Source organism: Acanthochromis polyacanthus, chromosome 10 (assembly GCF_021347895.1).
Source record: "Acanthochromis polyacanthus isolate Apoly-LR-REF ecotype Palm Island chromosome 10, KAUST_Apoly_ChrSc, whole genome shotgun sequence".
In the NCBI taxonomy this organism is placed as follows: Eukaryota; Metazoa; Chordata; class Actinopteri; family Pomacentridae; genus Acanthochromis; species Acanthochromis polyacanthus.
The window spans coordinates 1,200,812-1,228,154 of record NC_067122.1 but is presented as its reverse complement, the minus strand read 5'-3'; the positions used below and the strand labels follow the sequence as shown (position 1 = coordinate 1,228,154).

Below are 27,343 nucleotides of genomic sequence, written 5' to 3'. Positions count from 1 at the left end.
CAGTTACATAAATGTGAGCTAAGATTATTAATAATACAGATAGATGGATGAATGGATGGATGGATGGATGGATGGATGGATGGATGGATGGATGGATAGATGGATAGATGGATAGATGGATAGATGGATAGATGGATAGATGGATAAATGGATGGATGGATGGATGGATGGATAGATAGATAGATAGATAGATAGATAGATAACCAGCCTTACATACATATGCAGATAAACATGTTTCCTAGGTGGTTGTGTGAATCTGTGTCACTGTTGCTGCAAAATCTTCTCCAACTAAATAAAGAAAAGACTGACATGATGGGATGGAAGGATGGATGGATGGATGGATGGATGGATGGATAATGGATGTTTTCTCCAAAGGCTCAGTTTAGACAAGAAAGCACTTTTATTTGGAAAGCCATATTTTACAAACTGTTTATTTTAGATCCAAATTGTTTATTCCCAGGGATGCCCACATCCTGAAGTATATTTATATGTTTTATTTCTAGACATTTCTGACTGATTTGACCTCCCTCTCCTCTGTGTTCCTCTGACTACCTGGCCCTCATAGAACTGATCCAGAGCCTTCCTCTATTTGCATAAATCCACAAAAACTCACATAAAGCAGTGTTCAGTTATAGTGCACAAAGACCTGGAATAATCTCCCAGCTGATGATAGATGACCTCCAGCTCTGACACTTTTCGACAGTTTGTTTTCCACACATTCCTTTAGATCCTTGTATCTGCATTTGTTTTTTATTGTGAAAATTAAATTGTTTGGTTTATTTAAAGTATTAAATCTGTGTTCTTTACTGTGTTTTTATTGTACTGTAAAACACCTTCAGGGGCCCAGAGGATGAAATGATCTGCACAGATGAAACATCTTAAACATTTTTCAGCTCTCAGGTTGGGTTCAGGAGGCAGCGGCATCTCTACTTTAAAGATAAAACTTTACTTTCTTAGAAGCCTAAAGTTAACCCTGAACCATCCCTGGGTTATGCTGCTCTCAGACTAAACTGTTTCTCTTTATAATCTGAATGTTGTAAGGTCTTCATGTTTCTTATAGGTTATGCTAATTATGCTGTGAACTGATGCTATAAATTAAACTGAACTGACTAGAAAGATAGCAGAAAGTCAGAGTCAAGTCTTCACTCAGTAAAGAGAATAAGTGTTTGTTGCAGTCCTTATTTGTTGGAAACATTGTGCGCATGTCTGTAGCCCACGTTTCAGCCAAAACTAGTACAAATACTTCTTGAAATAACAAAAATGTCATTTAAATACCCACAGAAAACATGTTCTGAACCTTTGTACCATCTGGTATGTGAGCGTGGTAATGTTTGCATCAGAACACTGCTGAGGACATTATGCCCATCATAGTTTTTTTCTTCCAGTGAAACAAAAAGCAGTTTTCAGTTTGAACAGTGGAGCAGCTCCTCAGTGTGTTACAGACTTCTCTGAGGACATTAATTTAAATGATTCAGGGTTAGTATTAACGATTAATGAATGATTATTCTAAGTATGAATGATTCTGCTGCTGTTTCTAAAGTTCATTCATTCACAGCAGTAGCAGCATGTCACCATGCAGCAGGCATGTTCTTCCAGCATCCTGATGTAACACACGTGAAACCTCCGCGTTCCCCCTCTTACATCATGACCTTCACATGCCCACTGCGTGTGTCTGCCCTGTCACCGCCCGAATCACCAACACGCAAAAAAGGAGCTGAAATTTCTTTATTATGTATTTTAAGCACATTTGTTATTAGTTGAAAAAGTATTATTATTAAAATTCATACATTTAATTTAGGAAAAACTCTTTATCTTTTTCTAAACCGGTACAATAACAGTCAGGCAGTAAATGAGCAGCCCATTTCGGGGTCCTTCGGCGGGGCATGCTGCAACATGTGTTGGATAATTCCAGAAGCTGCTCCACTCTTCCTCTGCTCCTGCTGTCCCAAAGACGAGTCGTCGTGCTGGAGCTGAACTCTCCGTGTTTCTGCCGTGGACACACCGTGTGGAGATCCGCAGACTCTCGGAGATTTAACGTCTTTCAGCCGTTCTTCTCTCTTCTACACTTCCGTGTTTGTGCTTCGACGTTAACCGTCGTTTTAATTTAAGGTTAGCCTGCTAGCTGTTAGCGCGTTAGCCGAGCTGTCAGAAATGTTGAGTGTCGCCAGAAGCGTTTCAAGGACTCTTCCGACAAGGAACCACGCAAGAAATGTGTCGTCTCTGGTTAAGAAGGTGAGATTTAAGCCCTCTTATCAGCTGCTATAATCACTTCCGGCGTTGACCGTTATTATGAGATTTGATAGCTAACCGGCTAGCCTAGCATGCTAAAAGCAGCAGCTTGAGGCCAGCTCGGCTAGTCGTGTCTTTTAAATGTCCTGCGTCACTAGAGTTGCCTATGACGAAGCAGTTTATGGTATTCTGTTAATAAAATGCTCAGTGATCAGCGTCACGACGTCCAGGTCGTGAGTTTGCTCTGCTGACGTAGTTACAGGTGTTTGGGGAGAAGCTAACGTGTGCTAGCTTTCAAGTGACGTCTCAGAGATGTCACTCTGACGGGTGTTTAGCTGTGTGTGGATGAGAACACTGTTTAGTTTGACACGAACTGTGTCATATAAACCATTATATGTGTGTAGAGATAGTGGTGGTGTTCTGGTTCTGAGGCTGAGACTGATGTCTGGATCTGTGACCTTCAGTGGGACGTCCTCAGCCGCTGCAGCTCCTCTCACATGGCTCTAAAGTTTACTTAGTTAACACACTTAGTCTGCATCTCTGAGTTAAATAAATATTTGTCACTCAATCAGCCTGTGTCTCTGAGTTAAATAATAAATATTTATTATCAGCTGTTCTTTAGCATCTTCCAGAGTGTGTCAGTGAAGTTACTTACTCAAGGTTCTGTTATTTTGTTTGTACATGTTTTTTGTCCTTCAGAGAGTCATATTCTTAATTATGTGGTTTCTTAGTTCATATTTGTGTCAGTATATTGTTATAATTGTTTGTTTTTTTAATTACTATTTGGGTTAGTGTGTTGTAATTGCTTTTTTCTTAGTATTTGTGTCAATATATTGTAATATTTTTTTTAAGAATATTTGTGTCAGTATTTTGTTATAATTTTTTAATTATTATACTATATTGCTGTAATTGTTCTGTGATGATTTCTCAGGCATGCTGGAGTGGTTTCCATCAAGAAGCTCTCAGAGCTCTATCCAGGAGGGACTATGCGTGAGTATCAGCAGGAATGACTTCATCAGACTGTTTTAATGATTGATTCATTGGTTTGATGAATGTTTTTAGTAAAACTAATTATACTTCCTTTATTCCAGCTCCTCTATGTGAATATTTCTGACAACTTTGCTCCACTGATGCTACTCTGAATATTTCAGTGTTGTCGACAAAACGGAACCATTTCAAATTTAATCTTATTCTGATTGACGGTTTGTAAACCAAACAACAAATAGATTAATCAATAAGCTAATCATCAGCGTAGTTCATAATGAAAACAATCATTAGTTGTAGTTCTGGTTAGAAAATGGTTAGTCCTTTAGTAGAAATCCAATAATAAGATAGATAAAAGTAGTTTAAATCCAACTCCTGAGCTGGAAGAACAGTTTCTTTGTAAGCAGATAAATATCTGCACAGCGGGTCTGTTACTGATAGAAGCATAAAAACTGATTGATCCTGCTGATAAAACGTACTGATCTGTTAACAGGAATGATGTGTTGCAGGTCTGAAGCCATCAAGGGAGCCGTCATCGGCATCGACCTGGGAACCACCAACTCCTGTGTGGCGGTGATGGAGGGGAAGCAGGCCAAGGTGAGGCTCCATCAGGAGGACAGCCTCTAATATAGAATATAATATTTAATAATAGAAGTAGCACTGAGAGCTCAGCTGGTCAACATCTGTACCTTTAGTTCAGTGAAAGTTGAATGCTGGTGAAGATCCGATAAACACACTCAGCTATCCTTTAGTTTCTGCTGCTTCATAGTGAAACACTGAGGTTCAGGAAGGTTTGAGTTGTTTCTGATAAACTAAGCAGAGGTAAAGTAGGTGAGTTATTAAGAGAAAACCCTTTTAACATCAGGTTTAACATTCATATTTGGCAAAGCCTTGGTGGTGGTTTAACTAATTTATAAAGGAAAGAAACGGACTTAGATGTTGTTTCCTCAGATGTCCAGTTTGTAAAACCAGCAGACTGTTGGTTTTCTTCCGGTTCCTCCAGGTGCTGACTGTTGTATCCTGAAATATTTAGTGAGAGCCTGTATTTACATAGTTAGTCTGTCAGCTGATGGTTCTATTTATTTATCAAGTATTTTTTCCTTCACCAGTCTGACCCACCAGTCCTGAAGTGGAAACAGAGCTCCATGTAGGACAGGAGTGCTGCTGAATTATATTTAAATGGTTTTAATGTTCTATCCTTTGAGGACAACATCAGATTCTAATATAAGACGATTTTGTTCAACAGTTGTTCATGATATAACCTCAATAATGATTTTTTGAAAACCTCTCTCAGTTTGAACAAACAATGAGCTTTAAATCATCCTACAGTAGAGTTAGCAGCAGATCTATGGTTCTGACCTGCACTAGATGCTACATGTGGCGCTAACAGAGGGTTACTGTGTATTTATTCCTCTGTGTTGGAGTTAAGAAGATGAGCTGGTTTCTGTTTGCTTTGCTCTCTCATTATTCAGTGTAGTAATGTGCTGTTTGGAGAACATTAGTCTAAACATGATCTTCATTATCACAGTGTTTTAGTTTATTGGTATAGTATTCTGAATTAATTTAAGAGCCTGCTCTTGCTTCAGCCACAGAACTCATTATAGATAGATGAAGGGCAGAGGTTTGACAGGAAACGGGCTCCTGAAGCATCAGTTTGGTTAATAAAAGGCGGCTGAAGGCTTCGTCGTTCCTTCTAGGTGCTGGAGAACGCAGAGGGAGCCAGAACAACTCCTTCAGTCATCGCCTTCACAGCAGAGGGAGAACGTCTGGTGGGGATGCCGGCTAAACGGCAGGCCGTCACCAACCCTCAGAACACGCTGTACGCCACCAAGAGGCTGATTGGCCGTCGCTACGACGACCCAGAGGTCCAGAAAGACCTGTGAGTACTACTGCAGCTGAAAACAGTCGGCGTTATGGTGTTCTAGTTCCATCAGTAATGTTGGCTTTACACGTCTACCAACAGGAAGAACGTCCCCTACAAGATCGTACGAGCGTCCAACGGGGACGCCTGGGTGGAGGCTCATGGGAAAATGTACTCCCCCAGCCAGGCTGGAGCCTTCGTCCTGATGAAGATGAAGGAGACTGCAGGTATCATTAAACATTAAATATCTGTTAAATATGTTCCCCTTCAGAGGATCAGTCTGGCTGATATTTGATGTTTGTGTTGCAGAGAGCTACCTGGGAACCAAAGTGAAGAATGCTGTGATCACTGTCCCAGCATACTTCAATGACTCTCAGAGACAGGTACGTCCTCACCTGTCAGGTATTCACATGAACACTAGGAGATGAGATGTGGATGGAGGTGAAGCATTCTGCACTAACAATCAGCCTAAATATGAAGCTGATCATCATGTTTTCCACCAGATGTATTCAATGTGCTGCTTTAGCTCTGATGTGCTCCCTCCAGTCCAGTGTTGCTCACAGTGTGGGGTGCGCCCCCCAGAGGGACGCAGAGGCATGACGACTGGGAGGAAATGGTCCGTCTACATGGAGCTAATTACAGGGATGTGATTTTTTTCGCGGAATTCCGCTTTTTTCAGGGATGGGAATTTACCGCGGATCCGCAGATTTCATTTATTTGAACGCTGATTTCACAAGTTTGAACACTTTATTGTCGCTGATACTCCCGCGCGATGGTAACGACGTTAACGATAGCTTGTTAACGACGATTGTAAACGGCCCAGCGATTGGAAGTCGATGCGCCGAACTTGCTGATCCCATCCCTGTAATTGGCTGATCTGTTGTTGTAGCGTCAGTATTTTTAGACTGCACTGGCTGGTGTAGAAGTCGGTAGTTGGAGTAAAGACTCCTGGTAACGGGAGAAAACATCGTTAACGTGGAACTGGGACACCAGTGTACCTGATGACGTCACCACCTGGGTGCCTCTACTCCCATTGTATTTACCAGGGTGTCAAACATGCGTCCAGCGGACCAGAACTAACCCTCCAAATGGTCCATTTCAGCCCACGGGGACTTTACAGAAGAGACGCTAACTGTTAATTAGTAAAACTGTTTATTCTAAATAATTTATAGACTTCGACAAGTTGTTTTGATCATAAAGTAAATTACTCATAAAAAGTACTCAATTACAGTAACGTGAGTAAATGTAATTCGTTACTTTCCACCCCTGGTTTTATCTAACGAGCTTTTGGAGGGAATCTTAAATATAAGTTGTATTTGGCTGAAACAAGACAAAACACCTGTCAGCAAATGTCCTGTTAGACGTCTACATTACTGTGAGGGTTTGTTAAATCAGCCGGTCTAACGTCCAGCTGCTTATGTTCTCAGACGAGCAGCTTAAATGTCCTTTCACTGTCCAAAGGCTCACTAAGACCTGCCTCTGTGTGTCCACATGTTGGGTCCTTCATGATAAAATGATGAAATGTTCCTTTAGTGTCGCTGGTTTCACGGTGGCGTGTTCTCTCTATAATCAACGATGTGTCGTCGTTGTTTGGTTTCCAGGCGACCAAAGACGCCGGTCAGATCGCTGGACTGAATGTTCTGCGTGTGATCAACGAGCCGACAGCTGCCGCTCTGGCTTACGGTCTGGACAAAACCCAGGACAAGATGTGAGCAGAAGAGTCTCAATCCTCCTTCAGGTGTTGGCTGTGGTGGAGCCTTAATGTTCTGACCTGTGTGTTTCCAGCATTGCTGTCTATGATCTGGGTGGAGGAACGTTCGACATCTCAGTCCTGGAGATCCAGAAGGGAGTGTTTGAGGTGAAGTCCACCAACGGAGACACTTTCCTGGGAGGAGAGGACTTCGACCAGCATCTCCTCAGACACATCGTGAAGGAGTTCAAGAGAGAGGTGAACGAGCTGTTTCCACTCTTATTTCTGCTCCAGTCTTTTCTTCTTCCAGGGTTTAATGTGAGCTGTGTGTCTTTCAGTCTGGTGTGGATCTGACCAAGGACAACATGGCTCTGCAGAGAGTCCGGGAGGCTGCTGAGAAGGCCAAGTGTGAGCTGTCCTCCTCCCTGCAGGTACCCAGGAGCTAAATGCAGCTTTATGATGTCTAAATTGTGTGAAACCTTTCTCCGGTCAGGTTGTGTTGATTCCACGTGTCTCCAGCTCAGCCAGGTTGCGTTCTCAGTGTTGTAATGCTGTAGGTGGAGTCCTGAGTTGTGTGTCCTTACATTAAAGTGTTTTGTCTCTCAGACTGACATCAACCTGCCCTACCTGACCATGGACGCCTCCGGTCCCAAACATCTCAACATGAAGCTGACTCGGGCCCAGTTTGAAAGCATCGTGGCCGACCTGATCCGCCGCACCGTGGCCCCCTGCCAGAAGGCCATGCAGGACGCCGAGGTGTCCAAGGGGGACATCGGAGAGGTGCTGCTGGTGGGAGGCATGAGCCGAATGCCCAAGGTACGCTGGATGAGGTCTGCAGTGTCAGGGTTCAGACCTGAAGGTTTTAATGCAGCTGTAGAAGGATGTGGGAGTCCAGAAACTATAATAAATAAAGTGTTTATTTAATGCACTGCCAGCATGCAGCCTTCCTCAGCTGTGTTTTGGCTTTTATCACTGCTCATGGATTGGCCCTCTTGTTGTCTGCATTTACTCGCTGGATTATTTTTTGATCTTAAAGAAACATTTTTTTAACATTTCTTTTTTCCACCAAAAAATGTTTCCCAGAAGTGTTGGATATGTGGAAGTTTTCACAGTGAAAATATTTTTTCCCTACATTTTCAAATGGATTAATTTGACCCTCAGGACCACACGGGGGTTGGTTGGGGGGGGGGGGGGGTCTCCATCCTCCTGCTGGTCAGCCTGTAGAACACAGTGAAGCAGTTTATTTAATTAAAGTCACAAATCCAACAGAAGCAACAGAACCAGAGTGTTAAAGCTGCTCAGACCAAAAGAAGAATCGACAGTAGAGGTTAGAATGAAACAGAGGATGTTTGTGTTTTCTTATTATTGAACCAGACCATCAGAGTTTTACTGATGATGTTGTTTCAGTGTAATTATTATTAGTAATAAAGTTGTTATTGAGCTGTGGATTCTGTTTTTATGAGTCCAGTGAGCATTGTAAATACTGGCTGATTGACCAGTCCTGCTTCCTGTCAGGTTTTTCTTTTCTGGTCACCTGAGACTGGAGATTAGAGTGGTCCTCAGCAGAGCTTCATCAGTGGTTCCTGCTCTGGTTTGTGGCTCTCAGGATGACTCCCTGGATGTTAGATGTGCTTAAAAACCACCAGTCACTTAATTCCTCCTGCTGTCTGCTACGATTTTCTTCTGAGCAGCTTCCTGCCACAAAATGTGAAGTTTAGCTGAGGGTTTGATCAGTCAGGCTGTTTGAGTGGAAAATCATTTTTAAAACGGTGCTGGTCTCCACCCTCAGACTGTGATTGGTGTAGAGAATGCAAACAGACCAGAGCGGTGCCGGGCCGACGTCCTACATCAGACTTTAACCCTGTCGTCGTCTCCAGGTCCAGCAGACGGTCCAGGACCTGTTCGGTCGTGCTCCCAGCAGGTCGGTGAACCCTGACGAGGCGGTGGCCATCGGAGCAGCTATCCAGGGCGGCGTTCTGGCCGGAGACGTGACCGACGTGCTGCTGCTGGACGTGACTCCACTGTCGCTGGGCATCGAGACTCTGGGAGGCGTCTTCACCAAACTCATCAACAGGAACACCACCATTCCCACCAAGAAGGGCCAGGTACCAACACCAAACTTGCAGCTTGAGTTTGTTTCCCGGTTTACAGAACCTAAAAGTCCAGTCAGAGACATGACAGCAGCTTCAGCTTTCTCTGTAACTCAGGTAACGTCATGTTGAGTGTTTAAATTATGGGATTGTTTTTCTGCACAGAGCTACGAGTAAAATAAGATTTGTGAAAGTAAAAGGTGCTGCTACTGCAGATGGTCCAACAGGTTCTGGTAGAAAACGGTTAATAAATGTATTTAACTGATTAAAGCAGCATCATGTATTTAAACTAATATTATGGTGTTGAAGTGTGTTTAGTTCTGTGTTATAACGCAGGACATCACCGTAGTTTGTGGGATATTACAGCTGATTTAACTTCCAAACTGTGGACATAGCCTGCTTCTGACCAGGTTAGCTCCACAGCATCGTTACCATGGAGACCTGTCAGGTTAAACCCAGACATTAGAGTCGGTGTACCTGCTAACCCTCTGGCCTAACAGGTAGATCTACCGCCTGTTTGCTCTCCTCCAGGTGTTTTCCACAGCGGCTGACGGACAGACTCAGGTGGAGATCAAGGTGTGTCAGGGTGAGAGAGAGATGGCGGCTGATAATAAGGTGCTGGGTCAGTTCACTCTGGTGGGAATCCCCCCCGCCCCCCGCGGAGTCCCTCAGATCGAGGTCACTTTCGACATCGACGCCAACGGCATCGTCCACGTGTCCGCCAAGGACAAGGGCACCGGCCGGGAGCAGCAGAGTGAGTCTCTAAAGCTTTATTTGTATTATTAGCGCTTTACAGATCAACGACAGTAAAATATCTGCTGTCATCTGACCTTTAAATCACTGCTGCAGAATCTGGAAGAGAGTTCAGTTAGCTGGTCTGAAGGTAGCTGCTTTCATTAAATCTTGTTCCGTTACATGATGGGAGCTTTTTCTGCTCATTTTCAGGCTTTGTTGGTCTTCATGTTTGATTGAATAAATTGTAGATGTTGATATTTAACCGCTGAACAGCTCAGTGGTTTCTGGGTTAAAATAAAGAACCAAAGCAACTAAATCCAGTGAATTTCCAGAATCTTTGGCTTTGATTAAAGGTGTAAAGGTGCAGTCTGAGGCGTCTCAGATGATGTTCTCCTCCTCTTAACGAGCGGATATTAATGTCTGAGCGTCTCTCTGCCTCCTCCAGTTGTGATCCAGTCGTCAGGAGGCCTCAGCAAAGACGACATCGAGAACATGATCAAGAACGCCGAGAGGTACGCCGAGGAGGACCGGAGGAGGAAGGTGAGGCTGAACAGTGAAGTCACCAGTGAATGCTCTGCGTCAGTATCCTATGAACCCCAATAAATGACCCCTGTTGTGTTGCTGCAGGAACGTGTGGAGGCCGTCAACATGGCTGAGGGCATCGTCCACGACACAGAGTCTAAGATGGAGGAGTTCAAGGACCAGCTTCCAGCTGATGAGGTGAAGTTCTGATCCAGTGGGAGTTTAGAGCCGTGAATGAAAACAAAGTTAAACTTCTCCATCCAGTGTTGGCTGCTGTATGTTCTCCTGTTTTAAACCAGGAATCAATGATTCTGATTATTGGTAGAAAGCTTAACAGCTGATATTTGTAACTGATGTACGGCAGATGTAATGTTTTATAGCAGAGAACCTGCTGCTCATCATCCGTTCTTCTTCATTACTGAAGTGAATGTAAAATAGAAACAGGATGATTGAATTCAGACGTTCTGTTGATGTGAGATCCTCTGATATCAGTTTGTCTTCACATCTGTCTGCTGTTCTTCTGTTTTCTTCATCACCTCCAGATCTTACAGCTGTATTTATTGTTAGTTACCCTGTTCCAGGTTCATCTAACGTAGCAGCTAGCCGTTAGCGTAGCTTTAGCCGCTGGGAGAGGAGCTAACTTCCTGGTTTGTTGTGCTTCTTGTTTTTTTTTTGTTTAATTTTTACAGTTTCTACCTGAAAGACATTTCAAAGTCCACAGACTGACAGCAGACAGAGGAGGCTATAACTGCTTTAATTATCAATAATCAGACTGTAATCATCGTCTGTCAGTAATCAGAGTGTTCTAAACAACAACGGGTAACTGTAAATACAAATATAAACAGTTTAACACATTCAGTAAGTCAGAAATAACTGAAGGAAGTGTGTCCTGGTTTGTTGTGTGGATGCTCGCTGTAGTCCTGCTCACTCTGGATGTTTGTTTCCTGCATTGCTCCACATTTAACCTCCTTCGTCTTACTGAGAGTTTCTCTGCAGGTTTTTGTTCATCTGCTGCATTGACTGCATTTTTCCTTTATTTTTATTAGTGTTCTGGTCTAGAGTGGAGTCTAGACCACCACCATCAGCCCCTCATCAGGACTGGAGTCCAGATGTGGTCTAGACTCGTTCTGCTCCCCTTGGGTCAATCAGATGTTCTGTTCTAGGATGGAGATGGTCAGGACAGGAGTCCTACAGTCTGGAGTTACTTCGTTTATAACAGTCGACCCAACAGCTTGTTAAATATGCGTGACTGTTTCCTCTTTGTCATCCAATCACAGTGCACCAAGCTGAAGGAGGAGATCTCAAAGGTCAGGGAGCTTCTGGCCAACAAGGACTCAGAGACAGGAGAGAACATCAAACAGGCGTCCACCAACCTGCAGCAGGCGTCCCTCAAACTGTTTGAGATGGCCTACAAGAAGGTAAGGAGGATCATTCTGCACAGAAGCTCTCTCTGGGGAGGATCGTATGCTCAGAATGACTTCTGTACCGTCAGCTCTTCTGCTTCCTGTCCGTTGGTGGAACTTTTTCACTGGAGAACAGAACTAGTCCAGTCTGGAGCTGAAACCTGCTGAGAAGTCATCTGGACAGAAGTCATCCCTGAAGATGTTTAGTAGAACAGAAGGAAACAGAGCGCAGGATGCTAGTCAGTGATGAGGAAGTGTTCTTGTATTGATCCAAACCGGAAGCTTCTTCCTTCATCTGGTGCTCGTGGTGTGGCAGGAGAACGTTTTAAAGTTTGTTATATAATGTTCTGGGATGTCAGTGCCAGAAATCCCAGCATAAAATAGATCTCCTGAAGTTCCAGTCAGCTGGTGTAGCTTTGTCAGCTAAAACATGCTAGCGTTAGCCTTAGCTAAAGTTAGTGCATTTAAGCTTTTATAAACCAGACAGGCATGGACCAGAACTGAAACACCGACAACATTAATCATAGGATGACATTAAAAACCAGGAATGATGAGTGAGTCCAGGGTTAGAGTTTTAGAACATCCAAGAGCTGTTGATGAAGAACAAAAACAACAACCAGCAGCTTTACAGGTGGTTTGTCCTGAAGATTAAAGCTCACATGGAGGATTTATTTAAACCCCAGACGTAAAGATATTTAACTTTCTGTCAGGAAAACGCCACAATGTAGAAAGTAACGTTTAATTTAAATGATGGATCAGCTGATTGTTGGAGCTCTTCTTATTTCTGATCCCTCCAGAGGTTGGGGTTTAATTCAAAGGTAGAAACATTCATTTTCTGATGTCTGCTGTGTTTGCTCCTGTAGATGGCAGCAGAGCGAGACAGCAGCAGCAGCAGCAGCTCCTCATCAGAGGGCGAGAAGAAGGAAGGCCAGCAGTAGAAGTTTTTGCACTTTGTTGTCACGAGGTTACCATGACAACGGAGGACTGTGGGCGGGGAGGGTGGCGTCTGGAGTCATTCTTACCGTATTCTATTCTACTGTGTTTTGGCAGTAAAATCCTGTGTAGAAAAGATAAATGCCCCTCCAGATGCCCCCGTCTGTGATTTAACGTCTAAACACCGTGTTATGTATGAGTCTTTTTACCAACTGTTCATTTTGAAGTGGTTCAACTGTTTTTTTTTTTGTTGTTTTTTGTCCAGGACATCGTGCAGGTTTTTTTTTTTTTTTTTTTTTTTTTTTTTGCTCATGTCTGCAGCTGGTGTTGCTGCGATCAGAGAGCAGTCTGACTACAGATGAATATATCCTATAGTTCTCTGCTTTAGCTTCACTCTGAATGTCTCATTTCATCACTTGCATTCTTGGAATCTGTGAAAATCTGCAGCCATCAGGAGGAAGCAGTGATCAGTCCTGTTTTAGATGTAAAGCTCCAGAAGGGGAGGACAGATAAATCTAATATGTATGTATGTGTGTGGATGGAATCAAGCTTTTAGTTGATTTTTCTTCCTGTTAGACGGTGGAAGGCCTGTCTCCAGTTCTTTGCATCCTCTTTGTAGTCGAGCTGAGGTGGAGCTCGGCTCATTCTGGATGCTGAAAGTTGCACAACGGAGGATGTGGCCTTAGTTCCCTCTGGGAGGAAGATCCAGGATCCAAAGAACTGCTGCAGGACTTCCAGTCATTCCCCTGCTGAAGGAGCTCATGTTGCTGCCAGAAACTGCTCTGTGTGATGTGACTGTGGCTGCGTTCCTGCCAGATAGTGATCCAGAGGAAGAGGCAGGCGCTTCGATTACTGAAAACTGATTCGCAATAGCTGTTGCTGTCTTTTCTAATAAAATCTGAAATGTTGGGCCGTGTGCTTTGATCATTTTTCAGTTTTAACGTTGATTGCTAGCTGGAGGAGACAGAAGGATGGATGAAGGGTCTCTGGTGGGTTTACTGGACAGATTTGTGAAGCAAAGAGGAGAAAGTCATCTGATGCCTTCCACACTAAAACATAACGGTCACTGGGAAGAATACCGGACAAGTCAGAGCGAAGGGTTTCATTATGTGGCCTGATGTCACTCATCTGCAGTGAGGAGCTTCATCAGAAGAAAGAAAGTCTCCTCTGGTATCCTGGACACACAGCAGATCTCTGAGAAAAGGTTGTTGGAGTTCCATCAGTTAATTGAGGAAGGAAATGTAATTCTAGACTCATCCATCATCTACACCTCTTAGTCCTCATTACACCCTGATAGAGGGCTGGAGGTTCACCTGGACAGGTAACAGTCTGTCACAGGGCTACACGTGGAGACAAACAATCACACCTACAGACAGTTTAGAATCACCAGTTAACCTCAACATGTTTCTGGACTGTGGGAGGAAGCTGGAGAAAAGCCACACATGTACATGAGAACAGCCCTCTATACTGGACCACACTTAGTACAGTCCGGTTCCCCTTCTATAAATCTGCTTGGAATCTTCCACTTCCTGTTTGTCAAAGTGGCCTTCTACCTGGACAGGTTTAGTTGGAGCTCATCAACAAACATTTTGGGTAACTGCACTTTAATGTGGATGGATGACACTGAATTAGTCTGTTTGAATGAGACTGAGTTCAGATGTGTAGCTCTGTCATTAAAACCTTTTCAAAAATGAATTGAAATTCGTCAAAATTACTTCAAATCTACCCAAAACTAAATTGCAGCCAGAATATGCCAGTTATTTTATACGTTTGCAGGATTATGGACAAATTTCAAGTCAGATTGGGCAACTAGTTTCATATTGGACACATTTTGTGCACATTTGTCATGTTTGTTATGGCAAGTGCAAAAAGGCTGAGGTAACGGTTCAGCAATGCTTTTATTTACACCAAAAAGTGGAACTACAAATGACCACCGGAACAGGAAAAACTACAGAAGCTCAAAAGAGAATCCATGAAACCCCTAAAGGCAGGGAGGGCTAACAACTGCTAGAATAAACTGAAGCAAAGATTAACCCACGTTTGGTCAGACCAAGGCAGGAAAACAAATCAAAATACGAAACTAAACAAAATACTTAGACTACACTAACCCTGAAACCAAATTATTTTGTGGACTGATGGATCTAAACCTGAGATCTTTGGTTCATCAGCAGGATTTTTGTAGCCATCCAGTAGGTGAAAGGATGGTTCCTCAGGGTACCTGGTCAACTCACTCCCCGGTTAGAGTTAGGTTTAAGGTTAGGGTATTTCAGCTTTCAGTGTAAAAGGATGCCATCCACGGATTTCAGCTAGTTATAGGTAAGTAACCTAAGCATATGGGGAGTGAGTTGACCAGTATCTGTGAGAACCCTGAACCTAAACATCTACCACAGCATTCTGCAGCTCCATACAGAACCCTCTGGTATGTTGTAGTTGGTCACAGGTTCATCCTACAGCAGATAATGACCCAGAACATCAGTCCAGGCTCTGTAGAACCACCCTAAGAACAAAGAACCAGGTGGTTGAGAACATGGAGTCTCCAGACTTAAACCTTGGAGCTGGTTTGGATGAACTGGACAGAAGAATGAAAGCAAAGAACCTACAAGAACCTCACATTTATGGGAACTTCTGCTGCAGAGCTGGAAGAAGTTTCTGAAGAACTTTTGGTTTCCACTGAGAATGAGTGAGTACAGCTGTTAGATCTGTACATTAAAGATTTCCATCCATCCTCTATACACCACTTTATCCTCACTAGGGTCATGGGGGGTGCTGGAGTCTATCCCAGCTGACTCGGTGAAGGCAGGGGACACCCTGGACAGGTCACCAGTCTGTCACAGGGCTACATATACAGACACACAATCACACTCACATTCACACCTACGGACAATTTAGAGTAACCAATTAACCTCAGCATGTTTTTGGACTGTGGGAGGAAGCCGGAGTACCCGGAGAAAACCCACACATGTACAGGGAGAACATGCAAACTCCATGCAGAAAGATCCCAGGCCGGGATTTGAACCGGGGATCTTCTTGCTGCAAGGCGACAGTGCTAACCACTACTGCACTGTACAGCCCACATTAAAGATTTGAAAATGGTAAATTATTGTAAGTAATTAACCAGATTTTCTATTTTTGTTGAATTACAGATAACTAGTTTTACTGATCTACTTTGTGCTGATTTTATTTGGTGTAATTTCTGATTCTATATTTTAAATATGAGCGTTTATCAGCAGATAAACTGGAGCCTTGGATTGTTTGAAAACTCAACTTTATTTATGAATAAACTGTTGGATTAAAAATGTTCTATTTCAGTCAGAAAACTGGAGCTGAACTTCTTTATATGTGAAGCAGAATTCTTTGTTTTCCAGTTATTATTCATAGAACATGGGGATTTTAATGTTTGTTTGTTTTGTTTTTTTACATACGGAAGGTTTAAGATTCTGTGTTTGTTTGTTTCTGTCATAAATTTCAGTAAAACTAAATACAGGTCAGAAATAAATCAATATAAAATTAATATGAGGATGAAATACAGACAACAGAACATTCAGATATTTACAAAAAACAGAAGAAAACTTCCTGATAAACTTTATTTATGGAGAACTTTTCTAAACACAATGCTGGAATAAGAAGAAGAAAAATAAGAATAATTTGTAAATTAAAGTTTCACAAAGAAGTAAAATAACAGTAATATAATTATAAAACCATCCAGTTTAGGACGCATATAAAAACAACAACAACACAGTGCTGGATAAAGAAAATAAATAAACAAAAATACATTTAAAAAAAACTAATTTCAAGTAAACGAAGAAGGAACTCTGTCAGAAGTTTTTCTGAAGAAATAAGATCTGGATTAAATGTGCAGAATAAAGACGTTTAAAAATGAAATAAAGTCAGAGGTGTACCTGCGGGGTTTGACCACCAGGTGTCAGTGTACCTCAATAAAACCGGATGTAAACTGCAGAAGACGCTATAAAACAGAAAATAAAAGTCTATGACCTTTAAATCCACTTTTAGTTATTTCAATTAATTATTTATATATAGAGAAATATTTATAATAATAATAATTATTATAAATTTTCATCCGTTTCAACTCTTGTGCATGAATTTAAATTTAAAATTAAAAGAAAATGAAATGCATTAAAAAAAATAAATATTTCAGTTTGTGGGTGAAAGTATATTTTTAGAGGTTTAATTAAATCGAAATACATAAAATTTCATGACAATTTACATTATTGGTGCAAAAATGTCGTATTTTCATGTAAAACCTGGAAATAATCTGGAATATTCTAAAAAATAAACAAAACCAGAAGTTCTGAAGTTTTAGAATTAAAGCTGCAGGTTTATTGATTGTTGTTTATGTTTATTATTGTGGAAAAATAAAATCCTGCATGAATCGGTGATTTACAGAAATATTGCCTTCTGACCTGCAGTGAAGCTCCACACCTGAAGCTTAATTCAGTTCATGATGTGAGAAATATGATTTCTGATGTTCTGAAGAAACAAAACTAAACTAAAAACTAAACTATGTGGAGCTGAAATGGATAAATAGAGAATCTTCAGAATAAAGTGACGTTCAGAGGTTTGATGTAGAACCGGTGTTTTAGTTTCTGGTTCTGTGGAGATGATTTTACTGTTTCTGCTTCTCAGAAGAATTTATTATGGAGAAAATAAAAAATAAACAGATTTGAATTTAAATCATTCATGCTTTTATTGTGGAAAGACAAATAAGAAATTAAGGGTCAAAGGTCAAAGATCTAACCCCTTTCACCTCCCTTACTCTTTCATTTATCTCCCCCATCATTCACTCCCTCCTTTCTTCTCCCCCACTAAACTCTATCTCCCTCCCTCACCCCCTCATTTACCCCCCTTTCTCCTTCCTTTCCTCTCTCTCTTCCCTCTTTTTGATCCCTCCCAGTCTCACCCCTTCCCTCCAGGACAGGGGAGGTAGATGAAGGGGTGAGGTAGGGAGACAAAGGGAGGAAAGAAGGAGGGAAGAAAGAGCTTTCTCCCCTCTCTCTCTCCCTTTCTGACCCCTTTCCTGCCCATCCCTCCCTCCCTCATCCCTCCATCTACCTCCCACTTTTTCTCCCCTCTTCTCTCCTTCCCTTTCTCCTTTCTCCCCTTCTCACCCCTTTCCTCCCCCTCTCTTCTTTCTCTCCTTTCTCCCCTTCTCACCCCTTTCCTCCCCCTCTCTTCTTTCTCCCCTTCTCACCCCCCACTTTCCCCTCTGCTCTCCCTCCCTCCTTCATCCTCCCCTCCTCTCTCTCTCTCTCTCCCCATCACCCCTTCACTGTCCTCCCTTCTCTCCCCTCTTTATGACCCCTCCCTCCAGCCTCACCCCCTCCCCTCCCCTCCCCTCCTCTCTCTCTCTCTCTCCAGTCTCTCTCCTGTCGTTCAGTCGGTAACAAGCTCCGCCCGCCTCTCGGTCTCCGTCGGTGTCTCTCGGCGCGTCTCGGTTCTCGTCGGCGCGTCTCTCCGGTGTCGGCGTGTCTCCGTCCGTCTACTTGCCGGTACCTGCCTCTCCCCCTCCTCCTCTCCTCCCCTCCGTCCCCCCGGTCCCGGTGCTCCCCCCTCTCGGTGCGGACATGCTCCCGGGGCTCCGGAGATGAGGCTCCGAAATGTCTCCTTCCTGACGGTGTTGCTGTTCGGGCTGTGCGGGCTGGTCTCCCTGTCCTGGTACACCGCCTTCAGCAGCTCCAGAGGTACGTGCGCGTGTCCGTGCGTGGTTGCGTGTGTATGTGTGTGTGTGTGTGTGTGCGCGCGCGCGTTGCGGCTCCGCTTTGTGTTTTGGATGTTGCAAAGAAAGAACGCATGATGGTTGATGTGAAGCTTAGGGGCGCTCGGTTTGTGGACCGGAAGGTTCGGTTCTGTTGCAGAGACACATGGGCGGGGGGCGTTTGGTTTGTGATGCCTGATGAAGATGGGGTGGAGGGGACGGGGGGGGAACACAAGGTGCATGTGAGCTCCAGCAGTGAGGTAATGAAGGGAGCGCTTGATTTGATGCACCGCAGCCACAGAGGAAGGAGCAGGTGGATGAAATACATGTAGAGGTAGCAGGGGAGCGCTTGGTTTATGATGCAGGACAGACCTGCTAGGAGGACACCGAGCCATAGGAAGGGTTGGTTTGACTTTGCAACAGCTTCATCTTGGAGAAAAACATCTCAATTGAGCTCTAGCGTGGAGTTAACCAAAGGAGCGCTTGGTTTAGGATACATCACAAGCCTGCTGTAGAGGCCAGACTCAGGCGGGAGGTGACTACGTGACTGATATTGATGCAGGTCCATTTTTTTGTCCCTTGCAGATGTGAAGGGAACCTCCAGGTTCTGAAGGAAGCGCTTGTTTTATGATGCATCACATGACAGCTGTGAATCCATCTAGCTGCAGGAGGGGTTTGTTTGATTTTGATGCAGCCTCATCTGGCGCTTTAGGTGAACATGTAGTGAAATCTTGTGAAAAGAAGCTCCAGGGTGGAGTTAATGAAAGGAGCGCTTGGTTTATTATACAAGACAGGCATGAGGAGACCAGACTCAGGCAGGAGGTGACTAAGTGACTGATGATGGTGCAGCTCCACTTTGTGTTCGTTACAGATGTGAAGGGAACCTCCAGGTTCTGAAAGGAGCGCTTGTTTTATGATGCATCACATGACAGCTGAGTGGACACCAAGATGTAGGAAGGGTTGGTTTGATTTCGTAGCAGCTTCATCTTGGAGAAAGTCATCTAAATGAAGCTCTAGTGTGGAGTTAATGGAAGGAGCGCTTGGTTTTATGATGCAGCACAGGCGGGGGATGATTAAGCGAGCACCAAAGATCAGCTTGGGGTGGAGATAGAGAGGGGTGCGTTTGATTTCATGACATTTACACTTTGTTGTTTTGAAGAAACGTGTTGCAGAAAAGATCAAAGGAGCATTTGATTTTAGACAGGACATGCCAATCCGTGTATCATTCGTTCATTCGTTTTTCAAAATAAAACCAAAACCAAAAAAAACGAAATAACGACTCGTTTTTTTCAATATTTGTTTCCAGACCCAAAACAAAAAAATGGAAAACGAATCTTTATTCAGAGTTCAGATGGATTAAATGCGCTGTCAAACAGCGCTGAGTGGAGCGGGTGACCGGTCCAACAGGGCGGACGTATTTCTCGCTGTGCAGCACCCCGAGCGGCGTCTACTCTGTTGCGCGAGCAAAGCACATTGGGAAATGGGTACCAATAATAGCTAAATTAGAGTTATTATTCTAACCCTGTTATCCGTTTTGTCCATTTTCCAATTGTGCACAAAATCGGAAATCTGAAAAAAGATTCGTTTTCCATTTTTTTGTTTTGGGTCTGGAAACAAATATTGAAAAAAACAAGTCATTTGTTTTTTTGGTTTTGGTTTTATTTTGAAAAATGAATGAACGAATGATACACGGATTCATGCCAGCTGAGAAGGACGGAGTCTACGGGAAGGTGGGAGGAGATCAAATGTAACAGAGTCGGGTTGGTTTGATTTCATCACAGCAATGTTTTATTTTCTAGAAGGATAAAAAAAAGATGTGAAGCTTTGAGATGCGCTTGGTTCATTGTTAGGAAGGGAGCGCTTGGTTTACACATGGGGACGAGATGGAGGACAAAGGGGTGCGCTTGATTTTGGTTTCATCTGCACTTTGACTAATCGCACTTTTTGCACTTTTTGCACTTACTACAGGTTTTTCCTGATGTCTGAATACTTGCTTGTGTTGTACGTCGCTTTGGACAAAAGCATCTGCTAAATGAAATTGTAGAATTGTAGACTTGTACTTTGTGTCACCGTCAGTCGAAGGAGTGCTTGTTTTGTTGACGGGAACATTTTTGAAAGACACTTCTGAACCTGAAGGAGCGCTTGGTTTGTGATCCATGATGTGCTGGAAGAGACGGGTGGAGTGAATGAAGCTTCTGAGGAGAAGATGAGGAGCGCTTGGTTCATTGTTGTCTTGCAGCATGGCAGAAGAAGTCTGCTGCGGGTGCGTTTGATTTGGAGTAAAGGGTCGACTGGAGTGCTCAAAGACAAAAGTTTGTTTCATTTGTGACCCATAGTGGGCCTGAGCGGGAGGAGACAGCTGAAGTTCCTGATTATGGAAGAATTTTGAGGAATTTTTAAGGAATTTTTGAGAATTTGGAATAACTGTGGACACGTTTTAGAAATGTTTTGAGTAGCTTTTGCTCAGTTTCAGGTCAAGTTGGAGAAATTTTGAGACATTTTTCATCTGTTTAGAGACATTCTGGACATTTTTCAGTTATTTTTGAGAGTTTTAAATAATTATGGACACATTTTTAGGCATTTAAAAATGTTTTGAGTAGTTTTAGCTACGTTTTTGGTTATTTTGGGCAAATTTTGAGTACTTTTTGACAAATTTTGGACAAACTTTAGGACATTTCTGATAAGTTCAGAGACATTCTGGATACTTCTCAGTCACATTTCAACCCCTGTGGGCGCCTTTTAGTCGTTTCCAACAGTGGTGGAGTTACTTTGCTTCAGTTTTTGAGTTTTGGTTCAGTTTAAAGTGGATCTAATGAAGCGCCGTAGTACAGCAGTGTGCTTGTTTTAATGCCCGGGGCGGGCCTGTGCGGGTGGAGACAGGCTGGTGTTCCTGTCCTCCGGTAACCTCTGCATCTGGAACAGCTGTGAGCATGAAGTCGGCCCCAGGAGAGAGGAGGGAGCGCTTGTTTCGAGAACAACATGTGGCTGTCTGGAGGCTCAGCTGTCAGCTGGGGAGCACTTGGTTTCCTCACAGGCAGAGAGTGGAGTTTGTTCTAGATGATCAGAAACTCAGTGTGGAAGAATTTAGAGTTCAGCCTCTGAATGTGGACACTTCTGAACTCGTTCTGGATGAAATGTGAAGTCATTCTGGGCACTTTTTTAGTCTGAACAAATTTTCAGTGAATGTGAGCAACTTTAAGGACGTTCTGGATGGTTTGGAGTCATTTTGAGCAACATTATCTCACTAGATGTTGAATTTTTAACTTATTTTGGCCATATTTTGAGTCATACAGGACAGTGGTCCCCGACCACCGGGACACAGAGAGAGAACAAAAACGGTTTATTTTATATTTTATGTCTGGTACCAGCTGCAGGGTGTTTTATTTTGAAAAATGACTGCATCGTCTGTGCTTGTTTCCTGCACTTGATGCTAAACGAAGCCGTTGATCTGAAAGGATTCAGAAAAAACAAATGTCTGTTTAGAGACTCGATGCTGATGGAAGGAAAGGATGTAAATATTTAGAAATAACAAGTCATTTTATTTGTTTAGGACTCGCCAAGGAATGTAGTCGAGTTCTGTCTGTCTGTCTGTCAGCAGCATCACTCTGAAACACACCAACGGATTTGGATGAAATTTCCAGTGAAAGTCAGAAATGACACAAGGACCAAGTGATCAGATTCTGGCAGTGATGCAGCTTATAGTCTGGATCCATGGATTAGTTAAAGATTTCTGTATCATTGCCAGATAGCGGCACGGAGCTATATATGTGTGTGTGTGTGTGTGTGTGTGTGTGTGTGTGTGTGTGTGTGTGTGTGTATATATATATACACACACACATATATATATATATATATATATATATATATATATGTGTGTGTGTATGGCATGCCGTTTAGGAAATTATATATTGAATGAAAGTTGATATATATATATAACGAAAGTTGATATATATTGAATGAAAGTCTGAATATAGAATGTTCAGATTTTCATTCCATCTATTCAAAGTTTCATTCCATATATTCAGACTTTTTCCTACTGAGCCCTGGAAGGACATGGCAAACAAAAACAGGAACCTTATTGGACATTTGCTCTTCAGATGAGCTCTTCTGTGATTATCTGTCTTCATGGTTGTCACAGGGAACGGCGACTACGTTTGAGAAAACAGGTAATTTTTAGAGATGTTTTGATTCTGAACACTGAACGTGTTAGCATTAGCTTAGCTACTTAGCTTCGACTACATTTGCATCCCTACAAAGCTTAAAGGTTAAACACATGCACCATATGTTGATGATAATGATAATATCTATGTTTATCTTTATAGCTGGTCTTAAGGCTAATTACGAGGCAGAGGTCAGCTGCTGCCTGGACACATCCATGATCACGCCACTGGTGGGACACAATCGTACTGGATTTCAGCTGAAGGCTGCTGTTCTGTCCAAACTGAGACTTTTTTATTGTGACATACCCTCCACTGTTGTTAGCTTTTGATTCAATAATTTTTTTTGAGATGAGGAAATCACTATTGCATGTTTCTAGTTAAATACCCTACTTTTATGATATATCACTACAGCATGCACTTTTTATATTTTCCATCAATTTCACCCAAAAGTTGAATAACTATTTGTGAGCAGTGTATGTAGACACATAATAGAAGCACATTTCAATAATATGTCTGCTGCAGTAGTGCAGTTTATCTACCTAGATTGGTGTAACAGTAAAAACAACAACATATGCTACTGATGTTTCTGACTAAAATCTGCTTGAAAAGCACAACTGCTTATCTGTCAAAATGTGTGTAACAAAAGTGTGCACTGAACACTGAATAAAGTCTCTGTAGATTATAGACAAAATTTGCATCTCATCACAAATTTCTGTTTATTCACCCAAAGTGCATGAGTAAAATACAAAACAGGTGAAGTACTAAAAAAGATTTATTTTCTAGAAAAGCCAATAGTCAACAATGCAGTTTAATTCTGGGACAGTTGCTCCAGCACCGACACCATGCGTCCCATCAGTGCAACCAAGGTTTTCATTCATCTTCTGGATGTTCTGGAGCATGGCAGAGGTCACGTCTTGGTGTCTTCCGATCTGTTCCAAGAACCGTTCCTCTGACCTCTCCAGATACTGCAGAGGATCCACAGCAGCTTCCTGGTTCCCTTTTCCTGCATAAAAGCACCAAAAAGTACGAGCTGTCAGTAATTATTTTCTATTTTCATAAACACAGTTAACTTAAAGTAAATGTTCTATTTTGTGATTTTAGGATGGGTCAAACGATAACATACTGATCATGTTGATGTCTGCATAGTCTAAACAGATCTTACTTGATTTGGTCTGTAGAGAGGAGGACGGCGTGGAGGAGCTGCAGTACGGAACCAGTAAGCTGCAGACTAGTGCTCCTGGTAACTGGACCTCATCATCCAAGGCCGACAACTAAATAAAATGAACAAGACATGCTGTTGATAGCATCTGTAATACAAATGATTTTATCCATTAACTGATTTATTGCTTTGTCCATACAATGTTAGAAAGTGTTACAAATAATACCTGTAATCATTTCCAACAGTGATAAATGCCTTGTTTTATTTTACAACAAAAAACACCAAAAGCATCTGTGTATAAGAAATCAGTGCATTGGATTTCCACATCTGCAAAGCTAGAAAATCACACATCAGAATTTTACCTTGAAATTATGAAAATAGCTGCAGATTACCAGTACTCTTTACTTCATTGTGTTAACTTGATCATTTCAATCAGTTTTTTAGACTTGTATTACTGATACGAAACATAATCAACACATAAATTAAAATGTGTTCGCAAAGAGTTCACTGGTTCTTCAAGGGAAATTTCAATGATAACCATATAGTTCAGTAATATGATTAATGGGTCATTGTGTAACAGCGTGGGAGGTTCTGAATACAGGTCTTGGACTGAAATATTGCTGCTGCTTTCCTCCGGTTTTACAAGGAGTTGTTTCATAGCTTGTTAGCTTACCAGCGGCTAACTGGCTGGCAAACAATAGTTCAACGCCAACCTCTGATCACTGATCCGGTGTCCGGACCGCGTTAGCTGGCGGAACGTCCATAATACTGATGTGGGACTGTTGTAGCTAGCGTATTCATAGTAGGATAACAGCAGGATGTTGGAGAAATAAAACTTACCATTATCAGGATCGCTGGTCTGCATGGCAGACTCTTAGCGCATCGCACTGCTTGAATGTCTGTGTATTTCAGGCCGATTTCAAAATAAAACTCAATAAAATTCTCGTCCGGGTGAGTGTCCTTCATTGTCGCTTCGCCATACGGACATGTCCCTTCCGGGGCTCGGTAGGAAAAAAAGATTCGATATACACACGTGGACAAAATTGTTGGTACCCCTCAGTTAAAGAAGGAAAAACCCACAATTCTCACTGAAATCACTTGAAACTCACAAAAGTAACAATAAATAAAAATTTATTGAAAATTAAATAATCAAAAACAGCCATCACTTTTGAATTGTTGATTAACATAATTATTTAAAAGGACAAACTAATGAAACAGGCCTGGACAAAAATGATGGTACCTCTATAAAAGATTGAAAACTATTTGACCAGAGTGACATGATTAACTCAGGTGTGTCATTTAATTGACATCACAGGTGTTTCCAAACTCATAATCAGTCAGTCTGCCTATTTAAAGGGAGACAAGTAGTCACCCTGCTGTTTGGTGAAAAGGTGTGTACCACACTGAACATGGACAACAGAAAGCGAAGGAGAGAATTGTCCCAGGACATCCGAAAAAAATGATAGACAAACATCTTAAAGGTAAAGGCTATAAGACCATCTCTAAACAGCTTGAAGTTCCTGTGACAACAGTGGCTCATATTATTCAGCCCTGGGTGCTGCTCTCTGATTGGCTCTCTGTTGATTGGTCGATTAAAGGATCATCCTGCTGTTTTCAAAACTGACAGAGTGTCACACACACTAATACACACAACAACACAACACACAACAACACAACACACCACAACACACAACACACCACAACACACAACACACAACAACACACCACAACACACAACACACAACAACACACACACCTGCAGACAGATTTATGCAGCGTAGCGACTTGATGACACATCAGACTGGAAGTGAACATGTTTGGCCTCGTCCTCCCATCACACACACACACACACACACACACACACACACACACACACATGTCTGGTTCTTATATCCCCGTGGGGACATACCATTGACTCCCATTCATATCTAACCCTAACCTTAACCCAGACCAAAACAATGTCTAACCCTAAAGAAACGTTTTTACACTTTTACTTTTTTCAGTAACAACATGACCAAGAAAACACTGTTTAAACTTGTGGGGACCAAAATGAGGTCCCCACAAGTGACATAGTTTTCGGTTTTCCCATACTATACTTTCCTATACAAGTATAGCCAGCACCTGACCACACATCCCCCCCCACCCCCCACCCCCCCACCCCCGACACACACACACAAACATCCTGTCTGGTGTTTTACCGCCTTAACTTTGTGTTTTTCTTTCCTTTGTGCTGTTTGTGTTTCACTGAACTCTGAGCTCCACTGGATTAATCAGTGTGTGTGTGTGTGTGTGTGTGTGTGTGTGTGTGTGTGTGTGTGTTTAGTTTTCCCTCTCATTAACGTGATGAAAACATTAAAAGCAGCTTGAATCAGTTTCAGGAAACCTAAATCTTGTGTTTTATTTACTGAGTTCATGAGAATCTGTCCTGATTTTAATGTTTTCATATTTTAACGTTTTCATGTTTTCATGTTTTCATGTTTTCATGTTTTCATATTTTCATGTTTTCATGTTTTCGTGTTTTCATGTTGTGTTCCATTTAAAACGTCGGCACGTTGACAAGAAATCAGAAATGAAAGATGAAGTCAGATTTACAGCGTTTGGCTTCAGGAAAGTGATTTATTCTTGTCAGATTTTTGAGTTAAACTGAGTGAAGTTTATGATGTTTTTATGTTTATTCAATGAATCAGCCTCATGTGTGACTCATAAAAATGAAAAACACTCATTTCAGAGATGATTTTATGATTATTATGATGCAAGAAAATAGAAATGAATAAAAACCCAGCAAACTGGGAAAAAATGCAGAAAATGGAACTAGAAAACAGTGGTTTAATATAAAATGGAAATGGTGACCATAAACAACAGAAAACAGCGACTAAACACAGTGAGGAAAAGCTCCAATAAAACAGAAAATATCAACTAAAAAACACAGAAAGTCTTTACCAACAGTGGCTGAAAATGACAGAAAACTTCAGAAACCAGAATCCATCAAAGAGCGACTAAAACTCCTCCCACTTCCTGTTTCCTCATTAATCTGATGTTTCTCTGATTCACATTTTACAGCCGACTGATCAAAGCTGACAGCTGGAGGAATTAAACGACAACACACACTACAACACACTAGAACACACTAGAACACACTAGAACACACTAGAACACACACACAGTCATTATCAGTGTGAGTGACGCCTCAGACTGCAGCCTGCATAATACAGATTTAATCTGGAGCTCACATTAACACTAACACACACTGAAAGACACACTAATGCACACAATAAACCACACTAACACTCAGTACCACTCTCTGTCAGACTCTGGGTTTCCGTTTTTTCGACCAAACTGTCAAAGATGGACTCGTGTTTCTACATTAAACCAGCAGGAGATAAAGGAGAGAGGCTGAACGTCACAGAAACTACAGATAGAAACACTGAAAACTACGATTTTAAACAAGAAATTACAAACGACGACACCAGAAAACAGCAGCTAGACATTGACTCACAACAACACAAAAGCAAGACAGAACAAAAAAATGCTGAACTACTAAAAAACAGCAGAAAGTAGCAACAACGAACAAAAGAGAACGACAGAAATGACAAAAGAAAACAGCTGAAACAGACTGAAAAAAACATCTATTCTGTTCTATTCTGTTCTGTTCTGTTCTATTCTGTTCTGTTCTATTCTATTCTGTTCTGTTCTGTTCTATTCTATTCTGTTCTGTTCTGTTCTATTCTGTTCTGTTCTGTTCTGTTCTATTCTGTTCTGTTCTATTCTGTTCTATTCTGTTCTGTTCTATTCTGTTCTATTCTGTTCTGTTCTATTCTGTTCTATTCTGTTCTGTTCTATTCTGTTCTATTCTGTTCTGTTCTA

The 27,343-nt window shown here is 42.1% G+C and overlaps 2 protein-coding genes across 4 annotated transcripts in view; both read left to right on the top strand.

Moving 5' to 3' along the window:
• The first annotated feature begins 1,900 nt into the window (after nt 1-1,900).
• On the top strand, nt 1,901-13,355 carry hspa9 (heat shock protein 9). The gene is made up of 16 exons (XM_051954730.1): nt 1,901-2,232; nt 3,161-3,219; nt 3,723-3,810; nt 4,911-5,092; nt 5,177-5,301; nt 5,384-5,457; nt 6,676-6,782; nt 6,860-7,022; nt 7,103-7,195; nt 7,371-7,580; nt 8,642-8,869; nt 9,386-9,608; nt 10,035-10,129; nt 10,217-10,309; nt 11,389-11,529; nt 12,378-13,355. The coding sequence occupies exons 1-16, from the start codon at nt 2,152-2,154 to the stop codon at nt 12,450-12,452; spliced, it is 2,037 nt and encodes a 678-aa protein (XP_051810690.1). The 5' UTR covers nt 1,901-2,151; the 3' UTR covers nt 12,453-13,355.
• Nucleotides 13,356-17,807: 4,452 nt separating this feature from the next.
• mgat4b (alpha-1,3-mannosyl-glycoprotein 4-beta-N-acetylglucosaminyltransferase B) overlaps nt 17,808-27,343 on the top strand; it is a 119,242-nt gene continuing 109,706 nt past the window's right edge. For all 3 annotated transcript variants that reach the window (XM_051954731.1, XM_051954733.1, XM_051954732.1), the window contains exon 1: nt 17,808-18,146. In XM_051954731.1, coding sequence (XP_051810691.1) covers nt 18,050-18,146 — 97 coding nt within the window. In that variant the 5' untranslated portion in view covers nt 17,808-18,049. The remainder of the gene's footprint in view (nt 18,147-27,343) is intronic.